The following is a 14,982-nucleotide window of genomic DNA, read 5'->3' as shown; positions in this document are numbered from 1 at the left end:
AATTTCTGTAAGGCACACAAAAATCATGTAGGGAATAATTAAGAGTTGACCGCCTTACTCATTTTCAGTTGCAGCCTGAGCTAGGGTTTGTAGTCTTGTCTCTAGAGGGGAAAATCTAGTGCTTTTTATTTTTCTACAGAAGCGCTGTATGTGGTGATGCTTTTTGTATATTGCTTTACTAGTTCTGTCTAAGTAGCAATCCTTGAAAAGTGTCATGAAAGAGGACTGTACTGCACAGTTTTAAATCATGAAGTAGTGAATTTAAAAATGTTTTATAATTTACTTAAAATTTTTAAACTTATTAATATAATGACACAACTGTAATCTTAACTCTGGTAGTTAACTCGAATCTTTTTGAGAGGTGTTTATTATCCAGAGTTATAATCCAATATTCCAGTTGAAGAATTTAATATCAGTCTAGAATTTTGAATGGTAGTCAGAATTTGGAACTAAAATTTAGTTTTCCTTTGTTGATTTGATCTGAATGGAAGACTGCTGAATTGCTGCATTTTCCAGAATAGAATTTAAACAATAACGGTTTGTTCTAGAAAGAGTTTTACAATGTTAATAACAACTGGAAAAAACTTAATTGTAAGGTTGACAGGAAGCTGTCTTTATCATGTAGCTAAAAACAGAGGGGTTAGAAGTTTAAGATCAAGACAAAGGCACTGGAGACCTGATCTGGTGCCAGTGAAATCAGTGACAATTTTGCCATTGACTTCTCTGGGAGCAGGACAAGATTATTGATGCTTTTTAGAGGTCACTATGGAACTGATACTATGAGGTTTTCAATGTCGCCATTGAGGTGCCTGCCGAGTGTCTCTTGGAAAGTGCTGAGCATCTCAATTCCACTGTAGTGGAAAGTTAAGGGTGCTCCATAAGACAAGTGAAAGATTAACAAATAGCCATTACTGCTACTATACATTTCACTTAATTTTATTTTTAAAACTGTTTCTCTATCTCTGTGCTGCTACATTTAATTTTTCTTCCATTAATTTTCTTTCTATTATTGTTGGACTGGAAGTGAATGATTTTTGAGCTTGAATGATACTGCATAGAATGTCCCTGCTAGATACTCTGAAGGTTTGCCTTTTCCTTTTTGTGGGTGTGTATATTTAAAAGGCATTGTATTAAAACTTTAAAACAAGGTTATGTGCAAAGACTTCAGAATTTTTATTCCTTAAGATTTTGGGGTCCATTGCTGTTTGAATAATGACTGATTATTTAACTAGCCATGTTCATTTTCAGTCATGTGTGTCTGCAGATTTACAGCTTCTACCAGCAGAAAAACTGAGCTTGTCTGAATTCCCATTGAATTCTTAGAAATCTCTTGCCTGCTGTTATTAATGTCCTGCTCGTTAGTAGTGCCATTTTTTTCCACAATAGAGAGATAAAGATTGCAGATTATGGACCTGATCATGTGATTTGCTGAATGCCATCTTTTTCAGTGGGGCTTGAGGGCACTCAGCACTTCTGAGTATCTGGGTCATCTCTGGGTATCAGGGTTGAAATAAAAAAGAATACTACAAAACACTCTAGCCTTGTAACATGCTTTGGTTTTGCAACTGGACGTTAGAGTAAGCCACAAGGGAACTCCTCTTCTGAGTTGGTGAAGATCAGGATAGAGTGTGTCTGATGTTTAAAGAAGGAAAATCCTCTATTACTCACTTTGTGCCCAGGGGCATATCACTTAACTGCTTCTTGCCTCAGTTTCTCTTTCTTTGATGGGGCTTAATAACACTTATTTTACAGAGGTGCAGTGAGGCTTAATTAATGTGTGTAAAGCATTTTAAGGTCCTTGAATGAAAAGTGGAAAATAACATCACTGAATTATATATAGGAAACATGGCATTCTGGATAAAGAATGGGAGCCCCATGTCTATTAGCTTCACAGTTTGATCCATTGAATAACTTTGAAATTTTGTCTGGAAGAAAGGTTAGCCACCATTGGTGGACCAGGATTGGAGTTAGAGAATGAGAGAAAGAAGTTGCAGAGGGAGGAGCTGGCAGTGGTTTATGCTTGTATGGCTGGGAAAGGTCTGCTACAGAGAGCAAGCACTATTACCTCCTGGCAGCCCTGCAGTTTCTCAACGGAAAGCCACTTTTCTGTATTTACCACAAATGCAGATAGCAGAAATGTAAAAGTGCAGAAGAATTTCTGAGAACAGAGGAAGGTGGGAGGAAATCTGTTAATGAAATCAAGCATATATTGTTAAACATCATCATCAGAATAATAACATTTAATTGACTTTTTTGTTGGTAACTGAATAGCTTTTAATACAATGTAGAACTGACAAGAAAGTTTTACTTCCAGGAGTGGAGAAAAAAGACAGAGAAGGAATGGGGTCTCCAATTTTGAGGATGCCTGACAAAACACATAACAATGGAGAACAAAAATCCTAATTCTAATTGAATTACAGACTGTGTAATAATTTAACCTGCACCAGCTGGTTTTACAGAGCTACCATATTTCTTGGAGACAATATGCTTCTCTTAAGAATCCTACTATGCCAGTTCAACATTATCTTTTGTATCTGGATGGTAAAATGCCAAAATGTATAGATCAATGATTGACTTTTCATTAAACAACAGCAACAGCAAAATAAAATAAAAATGCCCAAATACAGTGTGGAGGAAGGGTCCCAGAGCTCAGTGTGGAGGAAGGGTCCCTGTGCCCAAATATCTACACCACAGTTAAACATCCCCTTAGCCCAAGCCCTGCAAGCTGCACTTTGCTGGCACAGGCCAGCTGCTGGTGTCTAATTGCAGTGTAGAAATACCCTTAGATTGTGAGCAGGGACCAAGTGTTTGTATGTGTTTGTACTGCCCTTTAGTATAATAGAACTTCTCTCCTAGTTGGGTACTTTGAGTAGCACTACAGTATAAATATTAATAAATTTAAAGTTCTGATCCTGAGAATGCTTAGCATCTGCAGTTCCTATAGCCGTAGTTGTAGGTGCTCAATATCTCTCAGGCCCTAAAGGAGAAAAGTAAAGTATGGAAGGTGGTAATGAAGTAGTCACAATCCATGGAGTGACAGTTTTAGTTGAGTTCACTTGAGAGAGATGAATTAGTTATTTCTGTAATTGGTCACTGAGATTTACTTTGTATCATTCAGAGGCATACTGTCACTTGAACTTTAATTTGCTTGTAACATGCAGCTGTCAAACTGTCAACAAAAAAACAAAACTGGTATGACAGTTCCTGTTTTGTGTGGAAAGTTGCCATGTTTTTGTATGTTGTTGTTCCGTTTCATCTGTCAATACCAGACTAGCTAAAAATATGCTTTCCTTTAAGAACATATGGTTATTATACATTCCTCAAAATTTTGTGCTAAATTAATCCTAAATACTTCTTTACTTTACTTTTAACTGTTTTTATTAGTTCTTTTAACTGTGCAAAAGCCATTGATATTTTTCAAAGACATAATGATTTTCAGATACATGTTGGTTTGAAAGGAAACTCTTGTGACACTCTAGCATTAGATTAAGGGTGTCTTGATACTGAGTAACTAGATTTCTGTTTGTGGGAAATTGTATTTTTATGGTGTTGGATCATATGGCTGATTGAAGGCATTCCACAAGATTATAAGGAAACCATTGCAGCTTAGTCCGATGCATATGTCATCCTTACTTTTTTTCTCCTTTTAAAGTTGAATCCAAAGAATAACTTGCTGATCAACATCAGGTGTATCCCTTCACATCAAAGTGCTAATACATGTTTGTTTTAATAAAATCTATTCTTGGATAAGTAGACTTTTATGTTCTTGTTTGCATGTGTGTGTTGCAGGTGGAGATCTAGATCTGAGATTAGATCTCTGGTATGCTAGCATATTTTTTCATATAGCATTGTGGAAATCTGAATTTTACCCGTTATAAAGCAAATTCTGTTAAAGAGAGGTATGCTGTTTCTTGCAAAATCAATCGCTAATATATAGCACAGGTGACCAAAGTAGCTCCTGGGTTTTTAAATCCCCTTCCAGTTGGGTTCAATTTTTCACAGGTGCAAATTGTGGAAATGATGAATATATGTGATATGTCATCCTGACCCAAGTAGCTCTGCTCCACAAGGATGACAAGTCCCAGCAGGAAATGCTGTAGCTTGATATCTGATGGTGCATTGGATGCTGGGATACAGTTGCTTTATTAAGCAGCTGCCAGCTGCTCTATTTTGTACAGATTTGGGGAAGCCCTGAGATTGCCCACAGGACTCCGCTACATAGGACACTTGGAATGAGAGAGTCGTGACTACTAATGTGATTTTCTTTTATACAGTTTTGGGAATGAACAAATTTTTATTTTATGTGCATTTTTTCCCTCTCTCTATTTCAGTATTCTGTAACTTCTCTGAAGACCATCCCAGAATTATGTAGAAGGTGTGATTCACAAAATGAAGACAGATCAGGTATGCTGCTGCCTACTTTTGTTCTCCCATCCTCTTTTAGACTGCTTTTTAAAGTGCAGGACTTGACAGCCTTTGCTTCTTGGCAGTGTTCTTGTTTTCTGTTGTTTTTGTACTGCTTTCTGGAAACATGGATTTTTTTCAACAGATGTTAGGTCATTAGCAAAAAAAAAAGTTTCAAAAAAGGATTTGGCTGTATAAACGTAAGGCTTCATTTGAGCAGCTCCAAACCACAATATATGCAACAATTTACTTGAAAACCGAAGAAGCCATTGGTGACAAGACATAATGATGTCGGCGCCAATGAAAGAATGTTGGATGCATTTACTACCCCTCTGACATGACCAGTTTGAGGAATGATATTTTGCCAGGGTCTGAAATCCTATCAGGGATGCTACAAGATATATTCTACTCTAAGACATACTGTAACAGTTAAGATTAAAGCAGAGTTTTTGAGTTTAATAGTGTAAACTAAATGAAGAATCATGGCATATAGATGAGAACCAGCTGGAGACCTTTTCCCCCCACTGACAAAAAGTGCATGCGGTGTTGTTTTTCACTTTCTAAATCAGATTAAGCCTCTTTTGTTTTTCTTTTTGTGATGGACAAAAATGAATTGATGAGTGTAATACTTTAGTATGGAGCTATGAAAAGTTTTCTGTGCTTTCATCTGATGTTTTAATTGTGCTTTCATTAATACTGTTGAATCTAAAACTTTTACAGCAGAAACCTGAGACCTGAAATTCATGGGAAGATAGATTATGCCAGACTTTGGCGACCCTTATTTCTGTATTTCCTTCACATAGTTGTAAATTATCAAGCTTTGTAGATAAATTAAAGCTTTCTAATAGCTTCTTTTCCTGCCAGAATCATTAAGGGCTAGATTGTCACAGCCCTTACGCAGCTGGGCTTGAAAATAAAGAGAGGTAAAGCCTTGCTTATTTCTCTGCTCAGATTGTGGCTGTCTGCAGAGGGGAGGGCAGGGGCTACTCAGACAATACTTCCTGCTGCAAGCAAGTGGGTGGGGAAGGGGCAGGGAATGAGATGTAAACTGTAATGATCTTGGGGTTCATTAAACAACAAACCAATAAATGAGAAAGGAATAAAACTTTTAATAAAACAAACTAGAGAGCTTCTATGATGAACTGCTATACATAGCTACACTGTGTTCTCAATCCCAGCTTCCAGGGCATCTCTCTAAACTCCTATATTCATAATACTGTCCCTTATGAGGGAGTGTCTCTAAATTATAATCTTACATAAACATATAGCTACATAAACCGCTCCACAAAAAAGGATAAAGCAAGAGAGAGCAGGACAGGAATTGCAACTAAAGTCAGAATTCATTCTCTAGTCTGCTCTCGGAAGCCTCCCAGCCAGAATGGTCTGCTCAGCTCTCTTTTAAGAAATAATATTTATTTTTATTTGCAGAGAGAGCCTTGCAAATGTAAACTTACATAAACCAATAACAAGGCTGAAATATTAGTTATGCCTGATTCTTCTTAGAAATCCTGGGATACTCACAGCCTGCTATGTAGCTGAATTGTTAACTGAATTCCATTTGTAGGGTCCCTTTTGCTGTCAGTTGTCTTCCAATGTTGCCCAGAATTGTTTTCTGAATGAACTAAAAGTGAAACATATCCAAATAATAGGACTCTAAATGTGGAGGCTTTACTAGGCTAGCAAAATAATAGCCACTTTGCATTCCAGACTTTTCCTCTACCTTGGTATTGTTGCTCTGGAGTTGGTGTACCGTAGAAAAACAAGTTGCTACTTTTTTTACCACCAGCTCTGGGTTTGAATCAGGTTTTTGGTTGTTTTTTTCTTTTCTATTTTAGTTTAGCAAGCTGAATCCAAGGGGTCATGAATCCAGAAAAATATAAATACATTTTTATTCTGTATTTAAAAAAAAAAACAAAAATGTGTGTAACAATGTCACTACAAGACAATCTGAATTGAACTGTATCACCAGAACCTCTTGATGAGACTAAAATCTCGTATTACATCATCGCTAATCTGTAAGAGTGGGGTTTAGTCAATACCATTTTCTTCACCCAGTTCATCTAAATCAGTGGTTCTTAACCTTTCCAAACTACTGTACCCCTGAAGCCTGAGTCCCACCCCCACGGGGCTGAGGCATATAACTTAGTTTCATGGCGCCCCTGCGGCTCCAGGCAATTGCCTTTCTTGCCACCCCCAATACCAGATCTGCACTTGCGACCTCTCTAAACCCCCAGGTTAAGAAACACTGATCTAAATGTTTGAACAACGTGGTGGTAATACAAGAAAGTGTTTGGTTATAATGGTTTTAAATTGATCTAAATACCTTTAATCCTATAAAAACATAACAGTATTCGGCAATCAGCATGCTTTCTGCCATCCAAACTTTTCAACAGATTTTGTTTAACTTTCCTGTCTCACTGTTGCTCCTTTAGGATCCAGGGTCAACTGGATTTCACTTATTTTCAAAAATCCAATATGCATCTTTTTTTCCTCACTGGCCATTCTTTTGGTCAACAAGGGGCCTGAGGATCTGAGAGAAGAAGCCCCTCCTAGTGGATCTTCCCTCTCGTGTGAAAGGGTTGGTCAGTCACTTCCATGGCAACTTCTTTCCCTGTTGTTTTCCAAAGGTCAAGAATCTGTGCCTAAGGGGAAATGCATTCTTCAATCTCTCACCTTCTCCCACACCCTGCACAAATTAACAGAGTTAATGTAAAGTGAGGGTATTATCTATTCTGTGACCCTCTTAGCAGCAGGAAGTTACCATTTAAGCACATCACTGGGACTGTGGAGTCAACTAAAGCTGCAGGGGCCCCACAGTCAGTCAGGGGCCCCAGATCCTTTGGTGCCCGCTGGTTTTAAGAGGGAAACCACATCCCATTTCGGGGGAAAGGCTTCGAGGCAATTTCTGGCCCATCCAACTCCCCTTTACAATACAAAATGATTCAGGTAAAACTATCGGTATGTCTATACTGCTACTGAGTGTGAGCTTCCCAGCATGAGTAGACAATCTCATGCTAGCGGGGCTCAAACTAGATTGCTAAAAATAGCGGGGTGGATATTGTGGCTTGGGTGGGCTTGGGCTCCAGTGGCTAGTAGGAGTCTCCACCAAAGCTGCAATGTTCACAACACAATTTTAGTGCGGTAGCTCAGCTTGAGCTAGCACGAGTCTGCCTACCCAAGGTGGGAGGCTCGCTGCCAGCTGCAGTATAGACATATCCTGTGAGGGTTGTCTGTCCTGTTTGTGGCCTTAATTAGGCCCAAAGACCTTTATGGCCCTATCTATGCAGGGGCCAACCAGAGTTAAAGAAATCAGTTTAAATGTGATTCCAGCTAGCCCACTTTCTGACATGGTGTTGCTAGCCAGTAGGTAACTTGATTTCCGCTGTTTTTCTAAGCAAAAATGATTTACCTGAGCAGAAATCGGCTCTTCTTGCCTTTAAGTATGAAATTAGTAGCTTTTTTTCTCATAATAAGCAAACACTGGGGAGACAGTTAGGTTTCATAAGGCCGTTGGAGCTAACCATTCATGACATCTGTTCTCAACCAGCTTCACCGAGCTAGCTGATTGCTCTAAGATGTATTCTGTTAGCTAAGATGACTTTGATGTCATTAAATTGGTACCTGGAATGAGAACGGCATCTTACTTTGAGATCTTTATTCACTTACTGATGTAAGCCAATTGACCTCTGGTCCCCAGAAGTGAAAAGCTAGCTCAGTAACCCTCTAAATGAACTAAATTTAGCATGGTTCACAAGAATATCCAGGGGATTGCTGTCCGATTGGGGAAATTATCCGTAAAGACTGACATTTTCTATTCCTCGAGATTTGGTGCACCACACGATTTATGAAGGAAGCTATTTGGTAGTTTACCAATATGTGACTTGTATTAAATTAAAATTGTGATTTAGTGGCAGTTGTATTTATAAGTTCTGGTGTTTATCATGCTTCGTAAGTGTGCCGCAACTAAATATGTTTGAAACTACTAGAAAAAATGATTGTTTGGATAATGTCAGACCCTGAAAAAAGGGTTAGCATTGTGAGAGATACAAGATTCTGTTCAGATACACCCATTATTCTAATTGTCTATAGTAATTCAGTTATACTTGTGATAGCTATTCAGTCTAAAATCTGTTCTTCTTACTTCATTTCCCCCTTACATATTTTGTATCAGCACTAATCCTGTAATTCCCTTCCAGACATCTGAGTGTGGATTTTCACTCACATCATCTGGTCACATCCTACAATCAGTCCAGACAGGGTCTGGAAGATCCCAATTCATTTGGAGAATTACCTTCTCCTTTCCTCCCTCCTCTATATCCTATCCATTATAGTTGACAGCATTTGCAATGCTCTTCCTCTAGCCAAGATAAGACAAGTGACTCCTTTACTGAGGTTATTGCTGTATGGATCATCTAGAAAGAGATGTAGAATGGGCTAATATTAAGGCCTGTTTCTGCCATATCCTAACCCCAAACCTTGCCCTGTCAGAGTGGATAAGTGGAACTGAAATAGGAAATTGAGAACACTCACCCTCACACACATAGGGTCATTCACAAATCAAGTTTCTCATGCCAGAGCACAAATTGTGCTCTTTGAAGCTGTCAGTATATTAAAACTGTAAAACAGCACCACCTTCAGTTAAAATTTTTAATATATTTCACTGATGTTGTTAATTAATACGTAAATAGAAATACATTCAGAACTGGTTCTTATTATCCCATTGTTATATATAGCATCCCTTTGTCTCTTCAAGCCCCAGCTTTGCTAACACTGGTGGAGATGAATCAGTGTTAACAACTGTGAGGAATTTTCTAAAAATTCCTTAGTGTAGACAGCGCCTCAATGTCTGTATACAAAGTCAGAGACAGAATATTGTAAATGGACCTGGAATGAATACAAGTCTTAATTCATTCAAGGGGCTCTGATGAAGTAACGAACCACAAGAGGAAAGGTAAGGCATTTCTTTCAGATGGCAGTAGAATTCCAAATGTAAAATCATCCATATATTTACTCTTGTCTCTCCAGTGGTTATACAGTATATAAATGCTAACTTTAAAACCAAGAGAGAGATTTTTTTAAAAATGTTGTGCAGGTTTCTAGTGGGGTACCGCAGATAACAGTTCTAGGCCAAGTCTTCATTACTGATCATGGAAAGGGAGTAAACACCACAATAAGGGAATTTGTAGATAATATGAAATTCGAACCTGTTTTCAAGTCTTGCAGGGGCAGAGAAGAGGTGTCTCAGGTAAGACAAAGTAATCTGAATTCATTCGTCTGACAATAGAAATGAGAGCCAACTAAAACCAACCTAACATAGATGGTGTGCTCATTTACAAACCATGAAATGTTCATTAAAGGAGAGCACTGTCCCGAGAGAAGCATCCACAAGTAATACTTTCTTCCATCTCGGTTGGCTCTGGTTGAAGAAAGTTCATCCCATTTTGGCTGAGGTGACATGGCCTCGGATGTACAAGGCTTTATCATCTTCCATCTGGACTACAACATTTTGATGTACCTGAGCATTAAGCTTAGGAAACTCCAGCTAGTTCAGAACGCTGCAGCACATCTCCTCAGCAACATGGGATCCTGCAAGCACATCAAACCTATCCTCTGCTCTCTGCTGGTTTCCTGTCAAATACTAAGTAAAATTAAAAGTCTCAGTGCTTATCTTCATGGTACTCAATGACCTTGGTGCGGAGTATTTGAGAGATTACTAAAGCTCTGGAGTGAGAAACCTGGTAGACAGTTCCACTGTCCACGTACAATAGAACTGTCCACCACAAGAATGAAGTTCATCTGTGCAGGAAACAGCTGCTTCTCAGAGGTCTGGTCAAAATACAAATAAAATACCCCTTTACAACATGTACCAGCCCTTACCATACCCCTCCCTCCTCAACACTTTGGGTAAATAGATGAGACTTGCAGAATGGCCTGAAAGTCAATATATTACCTGTTCAAGAGTGCACATGTTTTTTGGGCACAACTTATGGTCAGCAATTACTTCTGCAAATTTGGTGCTAACAGTTTAAATTTCACTTCAAATATCCAGGAAATGGTTTTACAACTTTGACATATCAAACGGCATCATACTTAATTTATGTCAATGAAATGGTTTATCCTGTCCCTCTCTTTTTGTACTAACGTGGCATCCACTGCTGTTGTGCCTGAGCACCTCATGATCCGTATTCAGGGGCAGCGTTAGGGGATGGCAACCAAGGCAATTGCCCGGAGCCCCATGCCACAGGGGGGCCCTGCAAAGCTAAATTACAGGCTGTCAGCCCCGGGCAACAGGACTCGGAGAGGGAGTGCCACCTCCAGCCACTGAGTGTCATCTCAGCCTGTGGGTTAGCGTTAATGGCTGGCTCTGGTCCCAGAGACCGTCGCATGCACCTTTCGTGGGCACGTCTTAATTTCTGCCCTGGGCCCCAGTGAGTCTAACACTGGTCAAATCTTTAATGAGTGTATTCTTATATCAACCCTGTGAAGTAGAGAAGAATGATCTCCTTGTCATAGTTGGGAAACTGAGACACGCAGCATAAGTGACATATCGAAGGTTACACAAGTGTGTGGCAGATCTCGGAATTGAATAAGATCTCCTGAGTTCCAGTTCAGTGCCTGTGACATGGTTTATAGAGGAGTAAAGCAAATAGCATTTATTTTACCTGGATTGTCAGTGGCTTCTGCATGACCTCATGAGAGTGGAGGGATGAGCAAGAGCCTTCTCCCACTAGAGCAACTGTGTAAAGGCTACTCACAGTAGCAATCCCTGAGCCCTCAGCACTCTGGAAATCACAGCACCTACTCACATCTGATCTCTCAGGGAAGAAGTCCTTGACCAGGGGTGGGAAGGAGACATGGTCATGGTTCTGCTCCCCTCTGCACTGGTCTGTAGAATGGGGCCAGTGTGCATGGGGAGCAGCGCTCTGTCAGTGTAATGGCTCGTGCAAAATATGCAACCCCTCTGCACAGGAAGCAGCATCTGGAGAGATTGTGCCTGACTATCTGATCAGCACCACCCTTGATGGGGACCTGTGGCTAAATGCCACAATCTATCCCTTTATTATGTGCAATGTAAATCCATCTTTCTGTTTAAATAAGTAGTATATCCATGAGTTGGAGAAAACATAGATAATTGTTTTCTGTTTTAAGTCTGCTTTTCTGTAGTAGTAAGAATAAAGAAATGTCCCACTTATGTAGTGGACAAAAGAGAAGGAGAAATGAGTGATGAGAAAACTTTTACTGTGAATGTAATGCAGGAAAAGAGAATTAAATGAACATGTGGTGAATCGAGGAAGATCTGCAGAAATCAGCTTTTGCTTTCTCTTAACATCAGGTTTAAAATTTTACTGTCACAGTTCTGTGTAGATTGCAATTTTTGAGATTAGAAAGTGGCAAAGAGGTAACTCGTTTCAGCCTAGCAACAGAATAATGGATCTAAGCATAAGGAAAGTGAAGACAAACAAAAAGTTTATGCCATTTTCTCTGTCTAGACCCTTCTGTTGAAAGAAATGTTTTCATAAGACTCAGGCAGAATTCATTTCCATTCAAAGTCCTTAACGGCTCCTGTCAGAACAAAACAGCTGGAAAACATATGGTATCCATTTCCCTGTATCACTTGGAAAAAATTTCACATGTAAATAAAACCAACATAAAAGTGTAGCCCTTTGAACCTAGAATCTTATATAATGCATAAATAAATCAGTACAATGCATTCTGTGTATTGGCCCACTAAATTACTTGCCTCTTTATTATTATTTTTATTATTTCCTGTGATGTATATTCACAAGAGTTTCCAAAGATATCAAGGTGATAGTCAGACAACTCCAGTTACTGAGCAGTTCTATCCTTTTCATTCAGACCTTCAGTAATGTATTGAAAATTGTATGTTATTGCTTCTTAAGAAAGTTGTTTGTTACAGATTATGTAAGTGATCACAGACTAGACCTCACTGATACACTACAGTTAGGATGTGTAATAAATCTACCATGTTTAAAATGTGCCTCTTGAACTTTAGAGTGTGCTAGTTCTTTATATACATTAAAGGTCACTTTAAAAGGAAAACATCAAAGTTGGTTTAGTGAAAGAAATTTGGTGAGTCCCCAGTCCCCCTACTAAAACTAATAATATAAAGGAAGCTTTGTTCTGGGGTTCCACTGATTCAGGGCACTGTGGATATTATTAATTGGGACTGTACTTTTTGTAGCTATGGAAGGGTGGAAGATTTTTCTACTGATTAGAACTGGTTGAAAAATCGGAGGGAGAGGTTGCACAAAATTTCAGTCAAAATGGGAAGAAAACTAATAGTCTCTTGAAATTTTCCATGAAAAATAGAGAACTGAAATATTTCCACCAAAAAGCCAGATATTGAGATTGGGAAATTCTGGCATAGTGCCTCATGGGAGTTGCAATACAGGTGCCTTATGCTCCTACCCTCCTCTCCAAGTCAAGCTGCCTAGTCAGAGTATGTTTCCCATGTGTCACAGTCTTCCCTCTTGGTGAGAGGAGGTGGTGCATCCTGGCAGTCCCCTGTTTGCAATGTATTATGGAGCATAAAGTCAAGCCCATAGAGATGAATGGAGTCATGAGGCACTGAATCACAACTCCCTGGAGGCACCATGGTGGCATATCCAAATAGATATATATATCATTTTCAGCCAGAGCCCAAGAACTTTCAGTTCTTTGATGAAGAATAAAATTTTTCTGCAGAAAACAGTTTTTGTGAAAAGCTTTTAGTCAAAAAACCAAATTTTCAGTGGAAACCAGTTATGATGGGAAATTTCCAAACAGTCCTACTGCTGAACACCCAGAAGAATATCCCACTCCTCCAATGAAGCTCAATGAGATAAAAATGGCAGAGCATAGCTTAGCATGGTTTTATGACAGGATTAATATGGATGCCAATGGGCCTTTACCAACTGATGATGTTACATGCATCATGTAGTTGGGATTTATATTTTTCTCATTAAATTTGGTTCAGTTCTGTTGGTTCAGGATATATGTCTGATTTGAAAGAAGTTTCTTTGCAGACTGTTAAATGTTGGTGTTACTGTAGCAGAAGTATGGTTAACTGCAAATCTTCTTAGGTGTGAATGGAACATGTTTTCAGGTAAATTTCTGATCCTTGTGCTTGGTCTGAAATATCACATCTTCAAAGTATACAACATGATAAATGTACACACCCGATACTAATATTCTGTTCTTCATTCCTTTGTTTCTGTAGTTTCCAGCACTAGCTGGAGCTGTGGAGTTTCAACTCTTATTGGAAATGCACAAAAACCAACAGGAATTGCAGACATGTACAGTAAGTTCAGACCAGTGAAGAGGGTTTCCCCACTAAAGCACCAGCCAGAGAGCTCGGAGAACAATGAAAGTGATGACCAAAAGAACCAGAAGGTGGAGTATCAGAAAGGTAGTGATTCTCATCCTGCATCTCAGAATGTTGATCAGTGTCCAGGAGATGGAGAGGGCCTTAAAAGTAAAAGTATTGAGTCTGGGGTTTTACTTGGGGAGCTGGAGCACTATGACCTGGACATGGATGAAATTTTGGATGTGCCTTACATTAAATCAAGCCAGCAACTTGCTTCTTTTACCAAGGCGGCTCCAGAGAAAAGGATTTTGGGTGTATATTCAACAGTGAATGGTCTTAGTGGCAAGACCTGCTCTGCAGGAAACAGTGAGAACTTGTCAGCCAGCACAACACAGTTTTGTGTTCTGTCCCCTGTGAAAAGCTCTCAGATGAGAAAAGCGCAGTCCATTGTCCTTAATGAGCACAAGCATTTAGCTGAAGAATTAGAGCTTTCCCAGCCTCTAGTTAAATGTAGCTCAGTCCATGAAACTGAAGCCCAGAGCAAGTGCTTCCTCAACAGGGCAGTTGCCGATCTCCAAGCTCATAAAACTGAGAAGACAATGCCAAACTGCCAACAGAGGACTTTTCCTCTGCAGACAGCAGTCACAGAAAACAAACTTGATGTACTGAACAGTAATATGAACTGGAGCGGCTCAGGAGGCCCAGAAGAAAAGGGTGAAGACGTGAAAAAAATTAAAAGCATCTTAAACATTGTGAAAGAAGGGCAGATATCACTACTGGTAAGTGTAATCCTTTTCATAAGGCATTTATAATAAAATAAATCTGTAAGACAATACCTTAAGTCAACAGTTGATTAGATTCATATCATACATTGCAACTCCATTTGATCCTCTTTAATTAGAAACTGAATGCATGGGTTTCCAAATGAAACTTGTGGAATTTATTTACAATATTCTAAACTATAATATTAATCTTAGGTAGTCATGATGGACAAGCTTAGTAATTTATGTAATAAATTGAAATAATATAAAATGCAGATACTTTTCATCTTAAAATCCACTTGTATACTAAATTAAAATTTATTTAGTTATGAAGTTCTGCCTTGCAAAATGTTTGCAATTCACTTTGTTCAGTTATTTATGGATTACATCACTTTCTACTCAGATGCTGACCATGGGAACAGAGAGGCTTCTGTTGTATTCTGATTATTATTCAGGAGTGTTTATGCCAGTTTGTTGCAGCAGCATTCACAGATGGGTGCTCACACTAAA

General features: G+C 39.0%; 1 protein-coding gene across 1 annotated transcript in view; it reads left to right on the top strand.

The window, feature by feature from the left end:
• Positions 1-14,982, top strand: part of SNCAIP (synuclein alpha interacting protein) — a 101,220-nt gene that overhangs the window by 50,084 nt on the left and 36,154 nt on the right. Inside the window, exons 3-4 of the mRNA XM_067569363.1 lie at positions 4,332-4,404; positions 13,625-14,490. Coding sequence (XP_067425464.1) covers positions 4,332-4,404; positions 13,625-14,490 — 939 coding nt within the window. The remainder of the gene's footprint in view (positions 1-4,331; positions 4,405-13,624; positions 14,491-14,982) is intronic.

The sequence above is a fragment of the Emydura macquarii genome, unplaced genomic scaffold (assembly GCF_026122565.2).
Source record: "Emydura macquarii macquarii isolate MOO-44397 ecotype Brisbane River unplaced genomic scaffold, CSIRO-AGI_Emac_v2 contig_2897, whole genome shotgun sequence".
Taxonomy (NCBI): Eukaryota; Metazoa; Chordata; order Testudines; family Chelidae; genus Emydura; species Emydura macquarii.
The sequence above is the reverse complement of the archived record's forward strand: the minus strand, read 5'-3'. Positions and strand labels throughout refer to the sequence as shown.